This window comes from Numida meleagris, chromosome Z (genome assembly GCF_002078875.1).
Source record: "Numida meleagris isolate 19003 breed g44 Domestic line chromosome Z, NumMel1.0, whole genome shotgun sequence".
Lineage (NCBI taxonomy): Eukaryota > Metazoa > Chordata > Aves > Galliformes > Numididae > Numida > Numida meleagris.
Genome location: NC_034438.1, coordinates 29,195,321 through 29,216,779, shown reverse-complemented (window position 1 = coordinate 29,216,779; position 21,459 = coordinate 29,195,321). Strand labels below are relative to the sequence as shown.

At 38.1% G+C, this 21,459-nt stretch overlaps 1 protein-coding gene across 11 annotated transcripts in view; it reads left to right on the top strand.

Moving 5' to 3' along the window:
- PTPRD (protein tyrosine phosphatase, receptor type D) overlaps window positions 1–21,459 on the top strand; it is a 374,457-nt gene that overhangs the window by 339,129 nt on the left and 13,869 nt on the right. For all 11 annotated transcript variants that reach the window (XM_021379996.1, XM_021379991.1, XM_021379989.1 and 8 more), the window contains 4 exons: window positions 15,327–15,612; window positions 16,083–16,261; window positions 17,483–17,609; window positions 18,599–18,724. In XM_021379996.1, coding sequence (XP_021235671.1) covers window positions 15,327–15,612; window positions 16,083–16,261; window positions 17,483–17,609; window positions 18,599–18,724 — 718 coding nt within the window. The remainder of the gene's footprint in view (window positions 1–15,326; window positions 15,613–16,082; window positions 16,262–17,482; window positions 17,610–18,598; window positions 18,725–21,459) is intronic.

Below are 21,459 nucleotides of genomic sequence, written 5' to 3'. Positions count from 1 at the left end.
TGCCCTCACTATCCATCTTTCATCAGCCCAAACAGATGGAAGTCAGAAGGTGCCAAATCTGGAACATACATCAGGTGTGGTAGGACAGTCCAGCCAAGACTGGCAGCATGCTCAAAACTGTTCAAACTGGTATGGGGCCTGGAGTTATCTTGTTGCAAAAGAAAGGTTATCTTCTTCTCTGGCCTGACTCTGGAAAGTCAAGCCTTCAGTTCAGTCAGTTTCGCAGTATAGCAGTCAGAGATGATGATTTGTCCATGCTCCAGGAAATCCAGAAGAATGACCCCTTTCCTGTCCCAAAAGATGGTGCATATCACTTTACCTGCTGAGGGCTGTGTCTTTAACCTTTTCTTCAATAAGAGAATTCACTTGTTGCCACTTCATGGACTGCAGTTTTCTCACTGGCTCATTGTCATGATACCACATCTGGTCACTAGGAATGATGAGGTCCAGGAAACTGTCATCTTTAGCCTTGTATTGGTGTACGGTGTTCTTTTTTTCCTGTGTGAGCACTCTTAGGACCCACCTGGCACAAACTTAGTGATATTCCAACATTGCCGCCATTGTTTCCAGTGTACTGAAACCAAAATACATCTCTGTACTCAGTTCCCTGATTATAATCTGCCAATTAACGTGAATGAGCTGATTGAGAATCTCCTCATTTTTTTTATGTGACAGCTGTGCATGTCTATCTGGAACACTGCTTGTCTTTTATGTTGCTGTTGCCACTGCTGACATGTATCACCCACCACCTCACTGTGCTCACATCTGCTGTTTGGTCTCCAGAAATGTTCAGCAAGCATCAATGAATGTCAATGTGTACAATTTTCACTACATGAAGGAATTCAATTTCACACCTTTGTTTCATACTCACTTCCATGTCAGACACCATTCATTGACAGACTACCCCTCTGCTGCCATCTCTTACACGGGAACAAAACTAATGGAATATTGGTGCAAAAGTTCAATCTCTATTGGCATACCACCACCATCTGCCTCTGACCTTGTAGGCCAATGTAATAAAATAGCAGACATTACTTTCAGAGCAGCCCTTATACATAACACTGTAACACTGTTTCTCTCTGGACCTTAGATGTAGATCACCAGGTCTCTTTTTCTCAAAGGCTCAGTTCACATGTAAAAATCAAAGGGGGGAGGATAAGACTCTTGTTAGATTCCTTTATTTTAAGAATGCAGTAAGTGACCATGCTTAATTAAAAAAAATAAAATAAAAATGCAGCAATCAGTAAACTTGCATGCTTTTCATTGTATTCTATATTTATTGATAGTCTCAGTTACTCCAGCCAATATGTTGAGAAGTTCATATTTTGACTTCAATTTGTACATGAAATTTACACAAAGTATACCAAGAGTTACCGGGTTTAATACCATGAAAGTCTAAGCTCTTTTTATAGAACTGGAACTTCCTGACATGATTTCATAGACCAAATATTAGCAGTCATTTTTCCAGCAGTGTTAGGAATATTTTTTGAGGAGGAGGAGGAGGAAAATATTATTATGCTGCTTCCTAGGGGTTATCTAGAAATTCTTCACACGATGACAAACTGGTTACAAACCAGTTCTGCATAGGTGAACAGTCTTTCCTAAAGCTAAACTGAAGCTGTTCTATGTACAGTATGTTCTTCAGCTCATAATTAGCAGAAAAAAAAAATGGTAAGTGTTGCATGGAATCTCTATTAAAATCCAAATGCAAGCAATAACGAATGAAAGCAGTATTTCTTCATGAAGGTTCAAATAGAAACTATCAACTTCTAGTCTTTTTGATTAAATCAGTCCTATGTGTATAAAGCCATCTTTCTTTGGAGCATAGCCTATGTTTCAGGGGATTGTATCACCAGGGCCATGACTCAGGCTTCAATTATCTTTTGAAATCCTAAAAAGCTACTACAACTACACAGGGCAAGATATGTTTGTGGTGAAGTCAGAAATCTATAAAGGAACGTAGTAAATGCCATTACCAGATAGGATCAGTGATCTGTCAAGACCAGTATCCTGTGTCTGACAATGACAAATGGTGGAACTTTCAGGGGAAAGTATAAAACTCCAGTATAGAGTATATTTCTTCCTAGCAGCACACAGCTAGTGACTAGCTTAGCCCTGATTTGTAAGAATTTCTATTCTTTCCTCAGTTACCCAGATAAACTGATGGATATTTATTTCTCGTGTTTATGATGGACATTTTTAATAACAAAATTAAACTGCCTTATTTTTGACTATTTTCCTTTTCTAAGTATTGTGCTCAGACAAGAGGTTTCACTCATCTGATACCTATTTACTTCTGTTTTAAACACCTGTTTCTTGATTTAACAAAATGTCTTTTGGTAAAAGGAAGGAAAAAGAACATTTGTTAATTTTGTTCCACGTGTTTCACATCTACAACTTTTCCTTGTGTTCATCCTTCATGACAAACAATCTTCACCTGTTTCAGTCTTAGTCACTTGAGGGAAGGAGCAGAGGAATCCTCACATCCCTAATCATTTTTAGCAGTCCATCTCTTCTCTCTCATGTTTTGTTTCATTTTCTGATTGTAACAGAAGCAGAACAGCCTTAGTAAAAGTAGCTATTCCTCTGTCTTTTTTTTTCCCCAATAATTGGTAAGACAGCAAAAATACTTCCTGAATTATGCCAGGTTTTCTTGCAAAGTTGTCTACTGAAGGTACTGAGAACTGACTTGGTTTGAGGCAGGAAATGGCTTCTGTTGAGCAGGTATCCTGGGGAATGATGACTTTTCACTCAGTGAAATAGCCTTCCCTTTATGAAAATGTAATAATTTGTGTAAGATTTTTTGAACAGAAGCAGTGACTTTTCCATATGTTATCTCAAATTACAAGTATGTTTTTGCTGATAATTATTTCCACATATATATTACTATGTCCTACAAGGCCTGTAATTTCCTTTGACCTAAGCTGTAGTTTGATACATTATTTGATCAGCTCTTTTAGTGAGTCATTTTATCCATATGTATTTAGATAATTGGTTATTTTTCTCCCCACCCATGTTTATATGTAATATACTCTACAAAGGAAAAGGAAATCTGACTGCTTGCAGCTGAGTCTAGTAAAAGAGCAATTAGGTTCTATCAGAGCCAGCAGCTGCCCATAATGTATTCTGAATTAAAATTACAAGGGAAGAAAAGAATCCAGCCATCTGCAGGAAATGTGAAAATATTTTTATTACCCAATTGCTGAATTTTGGAAAGGGGTATCTCTGAGATTTCCCAGCTGTACCTACAGTATATTCCGTAATATCCATGGACACACAGTACACTGGAACACATTGCATCAACTTGGCTACAAGGCATGTTTGGCTATCTTTGAACAGGCTGTATTTTCATCTAAAGTAATCAGCATGAAAGCCTCTTTAAATCATCTCCCTGTGCCTCTACAAGTAATATGCAGCTTTAAAAATCATATTGTTATCTTTTGGTAGAGGCTTTCCAATCAGAATTCAGCCTTGAATAGCTATCCTTATTCATTTTTCATATACTTGTATAGATTTAGTTCAGTCTCATTACTTGTTATCAGATTTTGTCAAAGTCTGCTTTTCCAAGTGAATCCTGAATTGCAGTGCTGAATTGTTTGTTTGTCAACTGAATTTTAAAAGTAGATGATATTTGTTCAAAAATTGTCATTGTACTATACAAGCTCATTTTAAAGCAATTACATAATCTCAAAAGAAAAAAAAAAAAAAAAACACACATGATTTTCATTATAACTTCTCCATGGTATGAAAACAGAATTTTTCTTCTTTTTAAGCACTTGGCCTAAGAAAAAAGAGACTGGAAGAGCCTTAATATGAGCTCATCAGAGAAGATTCATTTTTTTCTTCTCTGTTTTCTGCTGTGTATCTCATTACATCATTACAGTATTGCCACTATAACAATTTAAAACAAATGTAGTCCTGCGAATGTGTCCTCTCAGAAATATCAGTTCTCCCTGGGACAATAAGAGATAGTTTGAGATGGAGATCTGAAACAGTAGATTTGCTACAACAGTTCCATCATCTTCAACTTGAGGACTAATTTCTGATTCCTTCTAAGTTTTCAAACATAAACTTGTCTATGTTTGTCTATGTCTACTAATACAATGTTATAGGCAAGTAGAGCCCAATTAACGTAGGGCTTTCAACTTGTAATAGATATCAAAAATGTAGACAGCACAGTCTATAGACACATGGTACTACTGCGTCTTGTCTTCTTTTTTACTGTGTGGTTGCCAAATGAAATACTGTCTGAAGAACAGTCTGGTACCTCATCACTGCTCATCCACCAGTCCAAATGCCAACTATGACAACTGGCAAATGGATGTACTGTGGCTTGAACTACAGGGATCCTGAGGCCAGAAACAGACTCAGAAGGACCCTGAAACTACGAAGTATCTCAGTGTTCAGCAAGTACTTCCAAGGTCATACTGTTAACCAGCACTGCAGAACACAGCTCTTCCCAATGTTTTCAATTCAGTTTCAGATAGCATCATTTCACCTTCCCATTTCTTTCATGGAGAAGGTAATAGGTCTTCTCACATGGCATGGAAGAGAGTGTCAGCATATCCCTGAAAGCAAAGTCAACATGAAAATGTAATCTAAGCATGGAGATACAGAAAAGTACAGAATGACTCCTCAAAACATTCCACTCTGACAACACAAAACAAGTTGTGTATGGGAACTGCTGAGTCACGGCCTGAACCACTGATCAAGCACCTGGAGGAAAGACCCAGTCAGCCCTGGAAGCACAGGTGAAGGCAATTTACCTGTGCAACTGGATGGCCTCATTTAAGGGCTGAATGCCCCTGAGGAAGGATCTCTTTCTGGTGATCTCTTCTTGGTGGAGCTTTTCTTTACAAACCTGGAATCTTCTGATATTGGTGAGCAATATACTTCCCTTCCTTTGTAGCACCCCTCTATCATGCTGGTCCTTCCACCTCTTTGTAACACCTTTTCCATCGTGTTGATCTTTCTGATCACTACAAGTTGAAATGAAAAGAAAGGCAGGCGGTAGCTGTTAGGAGCAGGCATGTAATTTGTGCTCATTGAGTTCTTTGCTGTTCTCTAGACTTCACTTTTAATTATTGGTGATTGGAGCACTGTGTACTTTCTTTCATAAATTACCCATCAGTATCATTTTCTGTGTTTACTGCAGCTGTTCATGCATAGATCTGTCTATAATTTGAGGTAACTAGTCACAGTAAGATATCTTTAAAAATTAACCTCAAAATGTATACTCTATTCCACTAAACTCTATTTCAGATTTTAGATCTTTCGTTCCTTGATGGAATACATAATGACAGGAATGTTTTGTGAATGCATTGTACAGAACAAAGAATGTAAAATATGTGCTGAAACTCTAATCTTTAAGATCATGTAGTTCCAACCCCTCTGCTATAGGCAGGGACACATCCCTCTAGACCAGGTTGTAGGGCCTTCGGGAGGATCTGCTCCATGATCATGCCAGGCACAGAGGTCAGACTGACTGGCCTGTAGTTCCCTGGATCTTCTTTTTTTTCCCTTCTTGAAAATGGAGATTATGTTTTCCCTTCTCCATTCAGAAATAACTTCATCAGATTGCCATGATCTTTCAAATGTCATGGAGAGCAGCTTGGCAACTTCATCTACCAGTGCCTTCAGAACCTGTGGATGGATGTCATTGGATCCCATGGACTTGTGCAGCTTCAGGTTCTTCAGCTGGTCTTGAACCTCTTCCTCACTTAGAGCAGGCTGATCTACCTTTTCCAAGTTCTTAACATTGCTTTCTGCAACTTGAGAGGTGTGACTAGAGCCCTTGCTGGTGATGGCTATCATTGAGCACCTCAGCTTTCCCTCATGATCAGGTCTCCAGTTATCTTCCAGAAAGTGCCCACATCTTCCCTGACCTTCTTTTTATCACTGATATACCTGTAGAGTTCCTTCTTGTTCCCCTTTATGTCCCTTGCTAGATTTAATTCTGTCTGGGTTTTTGCTTTCCTAGCCTGATCCCTGGTTGCTCAGACAACTTCTTTGCATTCCTCCCAGGTAACCTGTTCCTGCTTCCACTCCCTGTAGACCTTCTTTCTGTGCTTAAGTAAGTCCAGGTGCTCCTTGTTGATCCATGGAGACCTCCTGGCATTCTTGCCTGCTTTCTTTTTTCCTCAGAATGCAGTGCTTCTGGGCTTGGAGGAGATGGTTCTTGAAGACTAACCAGCTTTCTTGGGCTCCTCTTCCCTCCAGGGCTTTCTCCCATGTCACCCTGCCAAGCAGTTCCCTGAATTGTTCAGAGCCTCTTCTCCTGAAGTCCAGAGTAGCAAGCTTGCTGTGCACTCTCTTTGACATCCTCTTTGACATCCTCCCCTAGAGCTTCATGTTACTGACCAGACCCTCCTCACTGGTGAAGGCAAGGTCCAACACAACACCTTTTCTTATGCGTTCCTGTATTGCTTGGAAGAGGAAGTTATCATCAACACATTCCAGGGACCTCTTGGATTTCTGGTGCACTGCTGTGTTGTCCCTCCAACAGGCATTGAGGTGGTTGAAGTCCCCCCACCAGGACCATGTTTTGTGAATGTGAAGCTCCTCCTATATGTTTATAGAGGGCCGCATCCACTCTGTTTTCCTAGTCAGATAACCTTTAGCAGACCCCTACTATGATGTCTCCTTTCCCTGCCTTCCCTTTAATCCTAACTCATAAGCCCTCTGTCAGCTCCTTGTCTATTCCCAAGTGGAGCTCCATGGACTCCAGGTGGTCACTGATGTAGAGGGCAACACCTCCTCTCTTTTTCCCCTGGCTGTCTTTCCTAAAAAGTTTATCATAGAATGGCCTGGGTTGAAAAGGATCTCAAAGATCATTGAGTTTCAACCCCCCGCTGAGTGCAGGGTTGCCAACCACTAAACCAGGCTGCCCAGAGCCATGTCCAGCCTGGCCTCGAATACCTCCAGGGACGAGGCATCCACAACCTCCTTGGGCAACCTGTTCCAGTGCATCACCACCCTCTGAGTGGAAAAATTCCTCCTAATATCTAACCTAAATCTCCCCTGTCTCAGTTTAAAACCATTCCCCTTTGTCCTATTGCTATCCACCTGTGTAAACAGTTGTATTCCCTCCTGTTTATATGCTCCCTTCAAGTATTGGAAGGCCACAATGAGGTCTCTCCAGAGCCTTCTCTTCTCCAAGCTAAACAAGCCCAGTTCCCTCAACCTTTCTTCATAGGAGAGGTGCTCCAGCCCTCTGATCATCTTGGTGGCCCTCCTCTGGACCTGTTCCAAGAGCTCCACATCTTTCTTGTGCTGGGATCCCCAGGCCTGGATGCAGTACTCCAGATGGGGCCTCACAGGAGCTGAGTAGAGGGGGACAATCACCTCCCTCTCCCTGCTGGCCACTTCTCTTTTAATGCAGCCCAGAACATAGTTGGCCTTCCAGGCTGCAACCACACACTGCTGGCTCATGTCCAGCTTCCCAAGTCCTTTTCCATAGGGCTGCTCTCGAGGAGTTCCTCCCCCAGTTTGTATAAATACCTGGGATTGCCTGGCCCAAGTGCAGCACCTTGCATTTGGCCTTGTTAAACCTCATTAGGTTCACATGGGCCCACTTCTCCAGCCTGTCCAGGTCCCTCTGGATGGCTTCCCTTCCCTCCAATATATTGACTGCACCACTCAGCTTGGTGTCATCTGCAAACTTGCTGAGGGTGCGCTTGATTCCATTGCCTATGTCATTGATGAAGATGTTGAAGAGCACCAGTCCCAAGACCGACCCCTGAGGGACACCACTTGTGACCGGCCTCCACCCTGACATGGAACCATTGATCACAACCCTTTGGCTGTGTCCAGCCAACCAATTCTTAATCGACTGAACAATCCATCCTTCAAATCCATACCTCTCCAATTTAGAGAGAAGGATGAGGTGAGGGACCATGTCGAAGGCTTTGGAGAAGTCCAGGAAGATGACATCTGTTGCCCTTCCCCCATCCACGAATGCCATCATATAAGATTGTATTCAAAGCTGTGGGAAAATAAGAAGAAGGATGTCTGAGATCTGAATTGATTTTGAGATTAAAAAAAAAAAAAACATAGTAAATCCTTCTGCTTAGATAAAACAATACAGAGAAATATGGTTTATTCTAATTTCCTTTCTATATATTTCTGAGTAATTGAAGAAATTAGGTGTAATTGAAGAAATTAGGTGAAACAGTGATTTATAGTAAGGTGTATGTATAAAAACCCTCTATGAAAAGCAGGATTAAGGCATGCATTGCTATATAGAATCAACAATCAACTCCAAAGGGAAAAGTACATGAAGAAGTTGTCATACTGTGTAATTTCTACTATGTTCAATCTTGTGAGCGGAGCAGTAAGAGACCTCTTAGTCACCAGACCATAATTTCATGAAGGAAGCAAGAAGAAGTACTTTGTTATGTTCTATTCTTTTTAAGACTGAAAAAGACAGGATCAGAAATAGTGATGTACCTCTTAAATGACATATTTACTTTCAGTGCCAGGTACCTGAAGTCAGAAAAGGAGATGGAGGGAATTCTTATGAGTCCTTTAAGTATTTTAGTATGTAGCAATTTTCTCTTCTTGAACATCTCAAATGCTAGTTTTTTAGAGCACCTACTCAAACCAAGTCTACTATAAGGATTTCTGGAGAAATTTTATCTGTATCTGGTTAATATACTCCAATGGATCCTTCTTTCCATGGATTTCTTTTTGGCATTCACATTATCACACTTTTGCAAGCCCATTCAACAGCAACAATGAAACTGCTTAACACTTCTTGTAGCAGTAGAATTCCGAGACCACAGGAGCTGAAAGAAACATCTTCATAAATCTCAGTAAAAATATAAAGATCTAAGGCTATGTTTTGATTTGTGAGGCCCCTATGCTTTTGCCAACGAAGTATGAAAACTCTAGGGAGCTCTAAACTGAGCTTTATGTGCTTATATGAAATCTCCCTATTTTCTGATCTTTTTTTTTTTCCTCCCTTGTTTATTTTAAGAAGCCTTATATGTCTTCCATAACAAATATGATCTCCTCTATGCATAGCATAAAGATGAAGAAGACTCACTGGCTAAAGTCATCCTGCTTGGTGAAGTATTGTACCCCCAAATTTTTTCATATACCTTACTTGATTGCCAGTATTGCATAGGAACCACAGTGAGAAGAAAAGAAAGTCACTGTGCAGTCACATAGCTCTTTCATAAGCCCGTACCAGAATTCTTGAAGTTGTTCAGTATCTCTCCTAAAACGAAATTCAAATATACCTCTTTGCATAAAGCCTTTGTGTTATTGTAGTCAGATTTACCCACTCAAAAGGATGGTTAATTGTTTCATAATTGTTTTTGCTGCTTCCCGAACAGAAAGAGTGGTTTTCAACTGCGTGCTTATTTCCTAATAGTCCTAGTTCCATTATTTCCTAATAATGGAAAAAATAGTCATGGAATCATAGAATCTTTTGAGTTGAAAGAGACCTTTTAAAGGTCATCTAGTCCAACTCCTCTTCAGTGAATAGGTACATCTGTAGCTAGATCAGGTTGCTCAGAGCCTGGTCCAGCCTGCCCTTGAATGTCTCCAGGGACAGGACATGCTCTCTGGACAACCTGTTTCAATGACTCACCACCTTTATTGTAAAAAAACTTCTTCCGTATGTCCCATCTAAATCTCCTCTCTTTGAGTTTGAAACCATTTTCCCTTGTCCTATCGCATAATCTAAATATTGACCTTATCAGAAGTACCAGAGAACTACTGTGGGATTGAAATCTAGTTAACAATACGCAGCTTTTCAATAAAGTCCAGGCATTTCTATGTTTCCTATATCACAACCAATTTTATTTCTTTTCAGTTAAAAAATGCAAGCTTAATTCAATCTGAAACTAACATAAAATCATTTTTCCCCGGATATGAGTAAAAAATGTCCTAAGTGATTTTTGGTTCATATTTTACTGTCTTTGCTTCCAATTAAAAGAGCTGTGAATACTGGCAATTACATTGCCTTCCTTTGCCAAAGTAGTGAAGTATCAGTAAAAGGTCATCATTTAAACAATTTAAAGTAATCACAAAACCCAACCTTTAGCACATCTATACAATTATTTTAAGGTAGAATTGCTCCCTTGTGTCTCTCAATTTTCCTCTTTGTGAATTGCAGGACAGTAAGCATGTTTCTGTCTGCTGAAATCATGGAAAAAAAAATGCACAAATAAGATTCTGCCATCATCATAATGTGCAGCGTAATCCTTCAGCATCAAAGATTTTAGTTGTCTTTAATTATTACAATCTTTCAGCTGCATGGTTATATTCATTAAGATACTCATGAATGGGAGAAAATATGGACGAAAGCATAATCAGTGAGGAAACTTTAGTTAGTGACAGAATATTTCCAATTTATTATTATTACAGTCTGACAACTAAGGAGTGCCTGTTGGATAAAAAGTGCATAATTTCTTAATCATCAAATAACAATACTCATGAATAAACTGTGGAAAAAAAATTCCATGTCAGTTGCCTGTCTAGTCTAATATTAAATGTTTTTCTTTGCATAGTTGCTATGAAAACAAGGGTTTGGGTTGTTTACACAGAGTTACTGCTGAAATAAAGATCCTTGCTTATAGTATGAAGTTATGTAGCTGACTGTAAAATAAACAGGAACATATCTTTCAACAATATTTTGAAGAAGAGAAATATGGAAGCCTGGAAGTGTTTCAGTACGTCACGGTAGTAGAGAAAAAGAGGAACTATGAGTTTAGCACCCAAGAGAGAATTGAAATATATAACATCTTTCATTAAATGTTATGTGACCTTTCATTAAACTTTTATTATTGTTTAGTTGTATCGAGTTAGAAAGTTTAGTTTCATCAGCTACTCAGAAAAATAGCAACCATTTTTTTCCATTATTTTTAAGCTTTCTGTTATAGTTTTTTCTGAGTTTAATATTCCAAGAGCCCAGCAATTAGTTTAACAAATTAATATTCCATATTAGTGATGATTTAAACTGCTTGGCTTCCCAGCACTGTGTCAGTACTATATTAAGAAGTACATAGATCAAGATCATGGAGCAGATCCTCCAGAAGGCCCTGCTAAGGTACACAGAAAATAAAGATGGTGTGATAGGTGGTAACCAACATGGATTCACCAAGGGCAAGTCATGCCTGACAAAGTTGGTGGCCCGTTATGATGGAGTTACAGCATCAGTGGATAAAGGAAGAGCAACTGACATCATCTACCTGGACTTGTACAAAGCGTTAGACGCTGTCCCACATGACATCCTGTTTGCCAAATTGGAGAAAAAGATTTGGTGGATGGACCACTCTCTGGATAAGGAATATGCTGGATGGTCGCACTCACAGAGTTGTGGTCAAAAGGTCAATGTCCAAGTGGAGACTGGTGACAAGTGGTGTTCCTCAGGGATTGGTGTTGGGACTGGTGTTATTTAACATCTTTGTAGGCAACATGGACAGTGGGATCGAGTGCACCCTCAGCAAGTTTGCAGATGACATCAAGCTGAGCGGTGCAGTTGACAAGCCTTAGGGAAGGGATGCCATCTAGAGGGACCTGGAAAGGATTGAGAGGTGGGCCCATGCCAACCTCATGAAGTTCAGCAAGGCCAACTGCAAGGTCCTGAACCTGGGTCAGGGCAATCCCAAGAACGAATACAGGTTGGACAGCAGATGACATGAGAGCAGCTCTGAGAAGGAATTGAGATTGTCGGTTGACAAAAAACTCAAATGAGCCGTCAGTGTGCACCTGTAGCCCAGAAGGCCAATGATAACCTGGGTTACATCAAGAGAAGTGTGACCAGCAGGTCGAGGGAGGTGATTCTGCTCCTCTACTCTGCTCTTGTGAGACCCCACTGGGAGTACTGCGTCCAGTTCCGGAGCCCGCAATATAAGAATGATATGGAGATGTTGCAGCAGGTCCAGAGGAGGGCTGCAAAGATGATCAGAGGGCTGGAGCACCTCCCCTACAGGGACAGCCTGAGAGAGCCGGGGCTTTTCAACCTGAAGACAAGGCTCTGAGGAGACCTTGTAGCGGCCTTCCAGTACCTGAAGGAAAGCTGGGGAGGAACTTTTTATGAAGGCATGTTGCAACAGGGTGAGGAAAAATGGCTTTAAATTGGTTGAAGGTAGATTTAGACTAGGTATTAGGAAGAAATTATTTATTGTGATGGTGGTATTGGAACAGGTCGCCCAGAGAGGTTGTGTATGTCCTCTCTCTGGAGGCTTTCAAAGACAGACTGGATGGCACTTTGTGCAACCTATTCTAGTGGGTGGTGTCCCTGCCTATAACAGGGGTTTGGGAGTAGATGATCTTAAAAGTCCCTTCCAACCCAAACCATTCTATGATTCTGTGATATGACAGCAGAAGAGAAAGAGAGACAGAAAGATAACTGTAAGACTGTTTCTTGTTATTGAAACTTAGAGGTAGAAAGTATGTAGAGGCAAAAGGAAGGAATGCGAACTGCTTTAATTTTTAAATGGAAACTGAAGAGAATGATCTGGGTTGTTTACAACTTAAAGAGTTTGAATGTCTCAAATACCTTAAGGTAGTAGAACACTTTGCTTACACACTACAAAGAAGAATGTATCAGGACCCTAGTGAGCCAAATGCCTCAATAAACGTATTAAGTCTGATCCTGCCTCCTTATCACAAAAACATTAGTGCATAGTAACGTGGTTTGATACCATATCTTGATCTGTAAACTAGAAAATGTCGTCTATGATAAAGTATGTTAATAACTGCTACTGTTAGTTTGCCTGTGGAAGAATTACTACATAAATGGCAATACAAGATGTGAAGAAAAAGAAAAGCTATTAATTCCAGCTGAACGTAACAAGATTTTATCTGGGTTGAAATTTTGCAGTTCTGGTCTCTACCTACCAGCAGGACTTTTAATGTTTGATCCAAAAATATGGCATATTGAGTTATAAACATGGTGCTTGTACATTATTTCATTAATACCTGATAGGAAAGAGAACTATATTCTGAACTACTGGGAATATCTGCACTATCACACCATTTCATTTTTCACTTGGACAGCACATTTTTGTCTGGTAAAAACCAAATGCAGAGATGTATTATATAGGTAATGACAGCTGAGCTTTTATATTATCAGTCTTTCCTATCAGCTCTGCTTTTCTGTGAAACTCTTCCTTTTGCAAAAATTCGAAACTGTACAAATCTTCAAAAATTGCATGCTGTTTTTCCTTGTCATTTCTATATTCAAAATTAGTGGAAAGAATACTCTCATAAGAAATTTGTAAGTGCAGTGTCTCATGTTTCATTTAAATCCAGATTCATAGTCAGTTTCCAGAGACTGGTTTAAAACTTCATGTAACCAAATCTGACCTACATATGTGTTTCTTTAAAATCTGGGGAAAAAAAAAAAAAAAAAAAAAAGGCAACAACAAAAAAAAGCATTAGTGAGAAAGTTTGAGAGCTTGGGAAGTTTTTTTTTTTAAGTCTTTCTCCATGATTATTACCAACTTAGATGTCACAAAAGTTTCCTGAAATGCATTCCTTTTATTATATATGGTAGATTAACTCTTTTTTAGCTAGAAGAGTCATCATTTATTTGTATATTTTCTTTCTTTCCAAGTCCCATTGATCAATATCACTGACTGGTAAGTTCTCTTAAGCTCAGAATATTTATTAATACTTGATGGAGTGGCATCTAAGAAAGAATTGATGCATTTGGTCTGTTAGCAAAAATTCTCAGCTGTTCCAAGAGTGCTTCGGGGACAGCAAATAGTGACAAGAATGAATGTAAATATTATATACACATAGAAACTTAGAGGGCTTAGGAAATGTGGCTCTGTTTAGCACATGTTGCCTAATCAGATCTCCAATATATTTTCTGTTCTTTTGTGTTTTTTATTCTTTTTCATCTTCTTCTAAATCATTCCTGTTCTGTTATGCAGAGTATATAATAAATGTTCAAGTACAACTAATATTAGGCACATCGAAGTAAGAAGTCTAAGCCTGTTCTTCTTGTGCTGATTGCGTAACATTGTCCTCAGATTAAAGACAACCCATTCAAATGCATAGGTTGCTCCTAAAGTAATATTTCCTATTTATTTCCTTGGAAATAATTGCTATTAACTACACCTATTACCAGGACAGGCTTAATTCTCTTGGAAACAGCTGAGTATTTCATGATCAAGTTTAATTCCTTTGCCACAGTCACAGTCAGTGGCTGATATCTCCTTCTACTATTCTCAAGTCCCACCAAAGAAGGGAAAACCACTTTTTACTTCAGAGATGTTCTTCAGGAATCACTTAATTTGATTACTGAGAGCTAAGATGTAGAAGTTTCATTGTTCTCAACAGGATGTTCAAGAAGTCACTTCAGTTCCTACCCAAAATCAGAAGCTGACTTAACTCAGAATCTCTGAGGAAAAACTTTGTCTAATAAATGCTACTCACTCAGCTTGGACATTTATTCAATGCTAAGTTGTCAAGCTTTGTCTTTTAGTGCAATTTAGTACTTTTTCTACCTGTTCTTTGAAATAATATGAAATAATGTTGAAATAATATTAGGTCCAGTCCAGACCTTTTTTACATTTTTCTAGAGATGCAAGATAGACATTGAAGAGGCCAGCTAAGAATGTCACCTGTCTATAGCTCATATAGCTAAATAACTATTACTGCATTTCAAATAATAATATCATGCCTTGGCCTAGTTAAAAAGGGGAAGATAGACCAAACTGTGTCAATAGAATCCCCCCTTACAGAGTGGCTGGTATCCCTGCTTACAGAGTGGGGAACAGCAGAAATTTAACCTCCAAAGCATAATGGAAATATGCTGGAATGGGAATATGCTCCCTGGAATAGAAATATTTTTCTCCCTGGAAGCATTCAAGGCCAGGCTGGATGGGACTTTGAGCAACCAGGCCTAGAGAGAGGCGTCCCTGCCTATAGCAGGGGGGTTGGAACTACATGATCTTAAAAGTCCCTTCCAACTCAAACAATTCTATGATTCTATGACTATGCAAGTGTAACATTGTTTGTCGCTGTGTTCATCTCAGTATGCAGAATACCAACAACATGTATTGAGTTGCAAATGATACTACACATAAAGCTTGATTCCTTATAATACTCATAACCTCCAGTGATTTTCACTGTTAAGAACATGTGTTTTAAAAACATGTTGCAATGTGTTTTATTTCTATCACAATCAAGCCCAAAATTTCAAGATGCAAGGACCTCATAGCTAATAATTCTAATGTCTCATATTCAGAAGCATGTGCCATTCATATGAGTATTATGAAATTTTAAAACTTGAATGCCATAAAAATAAGCACAAAGCACAAAGTAGTCCTTCATATTTTTCCTTTTGTGTTCATTTCTTTTAGTGCTGGAGTCGGCAGGACTGGCTGTTTCATTGTGATAGATGCCATGTTAGAGAGAATAAAGCACGAAAAGACTGTAGATATTTATGGCCACGTAACTCTAATGAGAGCTCAGAGAAATTACATGGTTCAAACTGAGGACCAATACATCTTTATCCATGATGCACTGCTGGAAGCAGTGACATGTGGAAATACCGAAGTGCCAGCCAGAAACCTGTATGCATATATTCAGAAGCTGACACAGATAGAAACAGGAGAGAATGTCACAGGAATGGAACTGGAATTTAAGGTACTGGAATTTTATGTTGTGGGAAGCCAAAATTAAACTGTGTAACAATTAATGCTGCTATGTCCTTCAGCAGTTGTATTCAGTAATTGGAAGCTAAGAACATTTTCCAGCTAAAATTTTTAAATTGGGAAGATAGTCCTTTGTAAAATGTAAAGTTCTATCTTCAGTTAGCATTCAGACAAGAAATGTTCAATTTTAACCACCTTATACTTTACTGTTTGAATAGCTTGAAATAAGAATCTTGTAATGGTTTAAAACTTGAATTTGTCCATAGAGATTAATGATTATAGGGTGTAAAACTATTATAAAATGTTAAAAGACATTTTACAAATATTTAGATAATACAACAGATTGTGGTAAAATAAAACATGAAATGATTTGTATAATCAGCATGTATTATCAGACTTGATAATGGCATTTCTTTTTTTTATACATGATTATAATTATTTTAATTTATTTATTTTCCGCAGCGTCTTGCTAGCTCTAAGGCTCACACTTCAAGATTCATCAGTGCCAATCTTCCTTGTAATAAATTCAAAAATCGCCTTGTCAATATTATGCCATATGAGTCTACAAGGGTATGCTTGCAGCCGATCCGAGGAGTTGAAGGGTCCGATTATATTAATGCCAGTTTTGTTGATGGATACAGGTATTAACGTGTTCTCATGGGGACTGTTTTAAAATTTTACAAAATTATGTATGTAGAAATGTTGAAAATAACAAAATTTAGTATTGAAATTCAATATTTTTAATATCTGTACATATCCTGTTTGTTTTTTTGTTTATTTAGATATTATTAATGATTTTTGATTTCCACCCATACAACACAGGAAAGTTGTGTGAGTAATATGGAACCATAAGTGTTATGGTTTTACTTACCGCCAAATCATACGTTTTTACATACTGAAACTTGTTAAGATTTTGGTCACATTCATGATCTGCAACCGCTATTTCTTCACAACTCTTCTGCTAAATATGTATGTAAAAAAACACACTAATAAATAAGATACAGGAGATAGATTCCCTGTGTGAAGGTGATAACTTAGGATCGTGGAACACTGATTAAGATGAGGCCTTGCCACCAAAAACATTTTATATGTAAACAGTTGTGTAGCTCACCACTGTCTTCATGAAAAATGCATGAGAGCACACCTTCATCTGATTTACGTAGCTCATAGAAGAAAGTATGGAAGAGAAGCAGTTGTGTTTCCCTAAGGCAGTTTAGGTGCACCTGAATATCTGTATCCACAGAGAGCATTTTCCAAGTCTCTGCTCTTATGTGGAACTAGTCTTCAACTCCAGTGTCACCTACAATGTTCTTTCTGTTGACTGAAACAAGCAAGAGCAAGATGAACTGGTCATCACTTCCTGATGCAGAAGATTTTAATAGCTTGCTGGTACATTCCAGTACTAGGAGATTAAGGCCTGGAAACGCGGTATACTTCATTCCTGAGTTTTCTTCCTTCATTCCTCTTGCTGAAGGCATCAGACTGTTGAAAAGGAATTAATGAAGAAAGAGCTAAATGCTATAATTCCTGAATGTAATAGATTGTACAACAGTTATTTCTATAAAATGAGCCAGCACAACTAAGTGTTTCTTAAGTGCTTTTTACAGCACACAAAATTGATCTATTAGAGTTGCATTAAAATTTAAATAATAACGAGAAAAGCATACATCATAATGTTAATAATTTCCTTCACAAAGTTCTAAAAATAAAGAAAGCCATCATTTGATTAAACAAACATAATAAGGCTTCAATTTGCTTATTATTACAGTATTTTTTTCCACTAGATGTTTACATATAAATAGAGAACGTGTATCAACTTACTTTTTTGATTAAAATATTTTTCTTAACTTTTTTAATAACAGACAACAGAAAGCTTACATAGCTACACAGGGTCCTTTGGCAGAAACAACTGAAGATTTCTGGAGAATGCTGTGGGAGCATAATTCTACAATTGTGGTCATGCTTACTAAGTTACGAGAAATGGGCAGAGTAAGTTACTGCTACAGTATTATTTTACTGAAATATTCATTATTATTATCATGCTTTCTTACTAAAATATTTCATTGTTATGAGAATGTCAGAAGACAAAGGTGAGAATTTAGGTTCTTTCTCCATTGGGAAATAAGCGGCCTTGACGATCACCAGGTATGAGCTTTTCTTATGTGTAGACATGTTACAAGAGACAAGCTAGACATTGGATTTTGCTGTGGGACATACTGAGATTCAGCAACTCAGTTTGCAAGTTAATATTCCAACAAAAGCAGAGAGAGCATTTCTGTCTGTTGAATAATTCTAATTTGGAAATATATTTTGCATCATCTGCTGAAACATTTTCATATTGTCAAAAAATGTGCAGTATTTTTAACAGCTGAGTGGCTGAATATTTTGTTTGCTCTTTGTGCTGGACTTTGAAGTTTCAGCAGACTGTTTACAGTCTTAAACTCGTTCAGATTTCTGCTTTAACTAATGGGAAGAATGAAGCAGTTTCCTATCAGGACAAGATTACTTCAAGATAAAGTTGGTATTTATTAAGTGAAATATGAATCCCATATGTTTGGAGACCTTAAATGATCCAGGACAGTGACTTTGGATTTAGAGATGAAAAATCTTGAATGAGGACTGGGAGACTTACTTCAACAGAGAAGAAGGACTACACGTAAAAGTGGCTTCAAGATTTAAATTCCATTCTGTTTTGAAAATTAGGCTAGGGATAGTGCTTGACAATGTTAAGTAATAGAACTGGGCAGATATATAAAGGAGCTCAAAGGTACAGTGACTAGAGGGAATCTCTATGCAGTTCAGTAATGTAGATTGTCTTTCAATTTTAGGAACAGAATTTCATGTTCACAGTAAGACTAACAGTTCGTGTTGTTGTCAGTAATAGCATTTTCCATCAGTGTTATATTTACTGAGTGAGGAACCTATTTTGGTAGTTCTTTGGAATAACAGAAAATATATTTTGTTTCATTATGTTGTAGGAAAAATGCCACCAGTATTGGCCTGCAGAGCGTTCAGCCAGGTATCAGTATTTTGTGGTAGACCCAATGGCAGAGTACAACATGCCACAGTATATTCTGAGGGAATTCAAAGTTACAGATGCAAGGGTAAGTTTCAACAGCATTACTCTTCCACATAATTTTAAAAGAGAATTTAAATTTCTTCCTCTCTTTCTCTCACAAGTAAAAAAACTCTAGAGAAATGCTTCCTACAATTAAACAAAAAAAAGTATATTTATTATTTAAATATACACTATGTTTAAGACTATTTACATTATTACAAATAAATAAGATCTTTAAGAAAATCTGACTTCATTCAGATTCAATATCTGAGGAGCACAGCTTTGTAAAATTCTGAATAGCTTTTGGGGTTAAAATTCATTAGATAATGTAGTAGATAATGAAGGCCATTTTCCCTTTCTCCTCATTTCCCTCTTGATCTTTCTTGGGGAGAATTTTTGTCACTTGAAGCTGTAAACATGTTGTTTTTGCACACCCTCTGGGTTGAGAGAGTGTGAAGGTTAATACAGTGAGATTTAAAAACTGCAGAGCAAATAGCATTCGCAAGAAAAGCTTGACAAGCTTTTTACATTATAAAATGATTTTTGGCATAGCTTATTTTCAGCATTTCTGAATATCTGCAGAGTAGATATATGCAGCTGTGACCCTAGCATCCTCATTTTCATACTACATTTCTTATCTGAATTCCTGAGTCTGAAACTGAACAGCGATATACGTAGTAAGATTAAATGCACATAAACTTTTAATATATATTTGGCGTTTCTCAAACTTTTGATTTCTAGCACTTTACTCTGCATGGCAGGAAAAATTATTGGCAACCTTCACTTCAGTAAGCACTGTAGAATACTGTTTGTTCAAGCAAAATAGCAGGTTGCACTGTCCAGGAACCGCATGAATGATTACTCAGAGTTGCCAGTCATCATCCAAAATATCAGTTTTTCTCATGGTTAGCTAAAGTGTTATATTTAATATTAGCTTCTAGTAAAAATAGGTACTGCTGGCACTTAGCTAGATGATATTGTCACTAACCATGCCAGTGTATGAACATTTTAATTTCTCAAGAGTGAATTAAATATTTTTGAAAAGAAACTGTAGATACATTTTGAACCTGATTTTCATTCTAATTGAAATGTAGTGAAATCACATCAAACATAGCTTTTCTAACCTTTCTGTGAATTAGCAGAATTTGAGAATAGGCTCCTAACATCAGTTTTTAACCACATTCGTAAGCGTAAGCACTTTTCACAATGACAGTACTGATAGTCTTTGCAGACCGTCTATTAAAAATCTGTTCTATCTCAAGCTGAAAAAAGTCTTAGGTGACATAGTTCACTTAGCTCAGAGCACAAAATGGCAATGGTAACAAAAAGCCACAGATGTAGTTGAAGGAAAACGTCTGAAAAATGTGTATTTTAGAAAAGTTCATTCAGTATTTTATAATAAAATACAATATTTATTAAAAGTCTGTTTACTTATAGCCAGCAAACCATTGAGATATTAATGTTTAAGGGTTAAATATCTTAATTTGCCAAATTTTTTTAATTGATCCTCATATTTAAACACCTCTTTAAAAATTGCCAACCATATGTGGGCAGATTGGCTGGAAAGCTGCATGTAGGAAAAGGATCTGGGAGTGTTGGTTGAAGCTCGGCAAACATGAGCCAGCAGTGTGCTCAGGTGGCCAAGATGGCCACCAGCATCCTGGCTTACATAAGAAATAGTGTAGCCAGCAGGAGCAGGGAGGTGAATGTCCCCCTGTTCTCAGCCCTAGCAAGGCTGCACCTTGAGTACTCTGTTCAGGTTTGGGCCCCTCACTACAAGAAAGACATTGAGGTGCTGGAGTGTGTCCAGAGAAGGGCGACAAGACCCCCTGGTGAGTGGTCTGGAGAATATGTCTTATGAGGGTTGTTTGAGGGAACTGGGATTGTTTAGTCTGGAGAAAAGGAGGATCAGAGGAGAGCTTATAGCTCTCTACAGCTACCTGAAAGGAGGTTGTGGTGAGGTGGCAGTTGGCATCTTCTCCTGCATAAATAATGATAGGATGAGAAGGAATGGCCTCAAGTTGCTCCAGGTTCAGATTGGATATTAAAATGAATTTCTTCTCTGAAAGAGTGGTCAGGCACTGGAACATATTGCCCAGGGAACTGGTAGAGTTACTGTCCCTGGAGGTGTTTAAGGAAAGGTAGTTGTGGTTCTTAGGGACATGGTTTAATAGGAAATATTGATAGTAGGTGAACGGTTGGACTGGATGATCATAGAGGTCTTTTGTAACCTTAGTGATTTCATGATTCTATCATCTTGGTACATTATACAATCGTATATTATTGCTTCTCAAATTTAAACATCTCTTTATCTTAATGGTCTCAGTTTTGTTAAGTAACCCCTGGGAAGCTTTCAAGGCCATCTTAAATTTTCTAGATGTGCTAGAAAACTATAGCTTCCTGTAAGTTTACTGGAAGAAGTGAGGACTACTTGCCAAAACACATATTGTAATTTTCGTGACTTATGACTGTCATACACAATAATTAAGACCATCTAACTAAATTGTTATATTGAAAGGAATATAAATATTGCAGTGGCTGTAACACTCTTATTCCCAATCCAGTCTATGGCATTAGTTACCATTAGTGCTCTGGCAGACCTGAGTTGGCCAATTATTCCTGGGACAACAAAGGTGGACACTGCCTTTGTAGGTGTCGGCAACGGGTTTTTGGTGTGGAACTCCCTGTTATTTCTGAAACTGAGCTGTGAATTGTTGTGAGGTGAAATTGACCTCTGTAACTGATTCAATCTACGGTTTCTGTCTGCTTTATACTCACTTT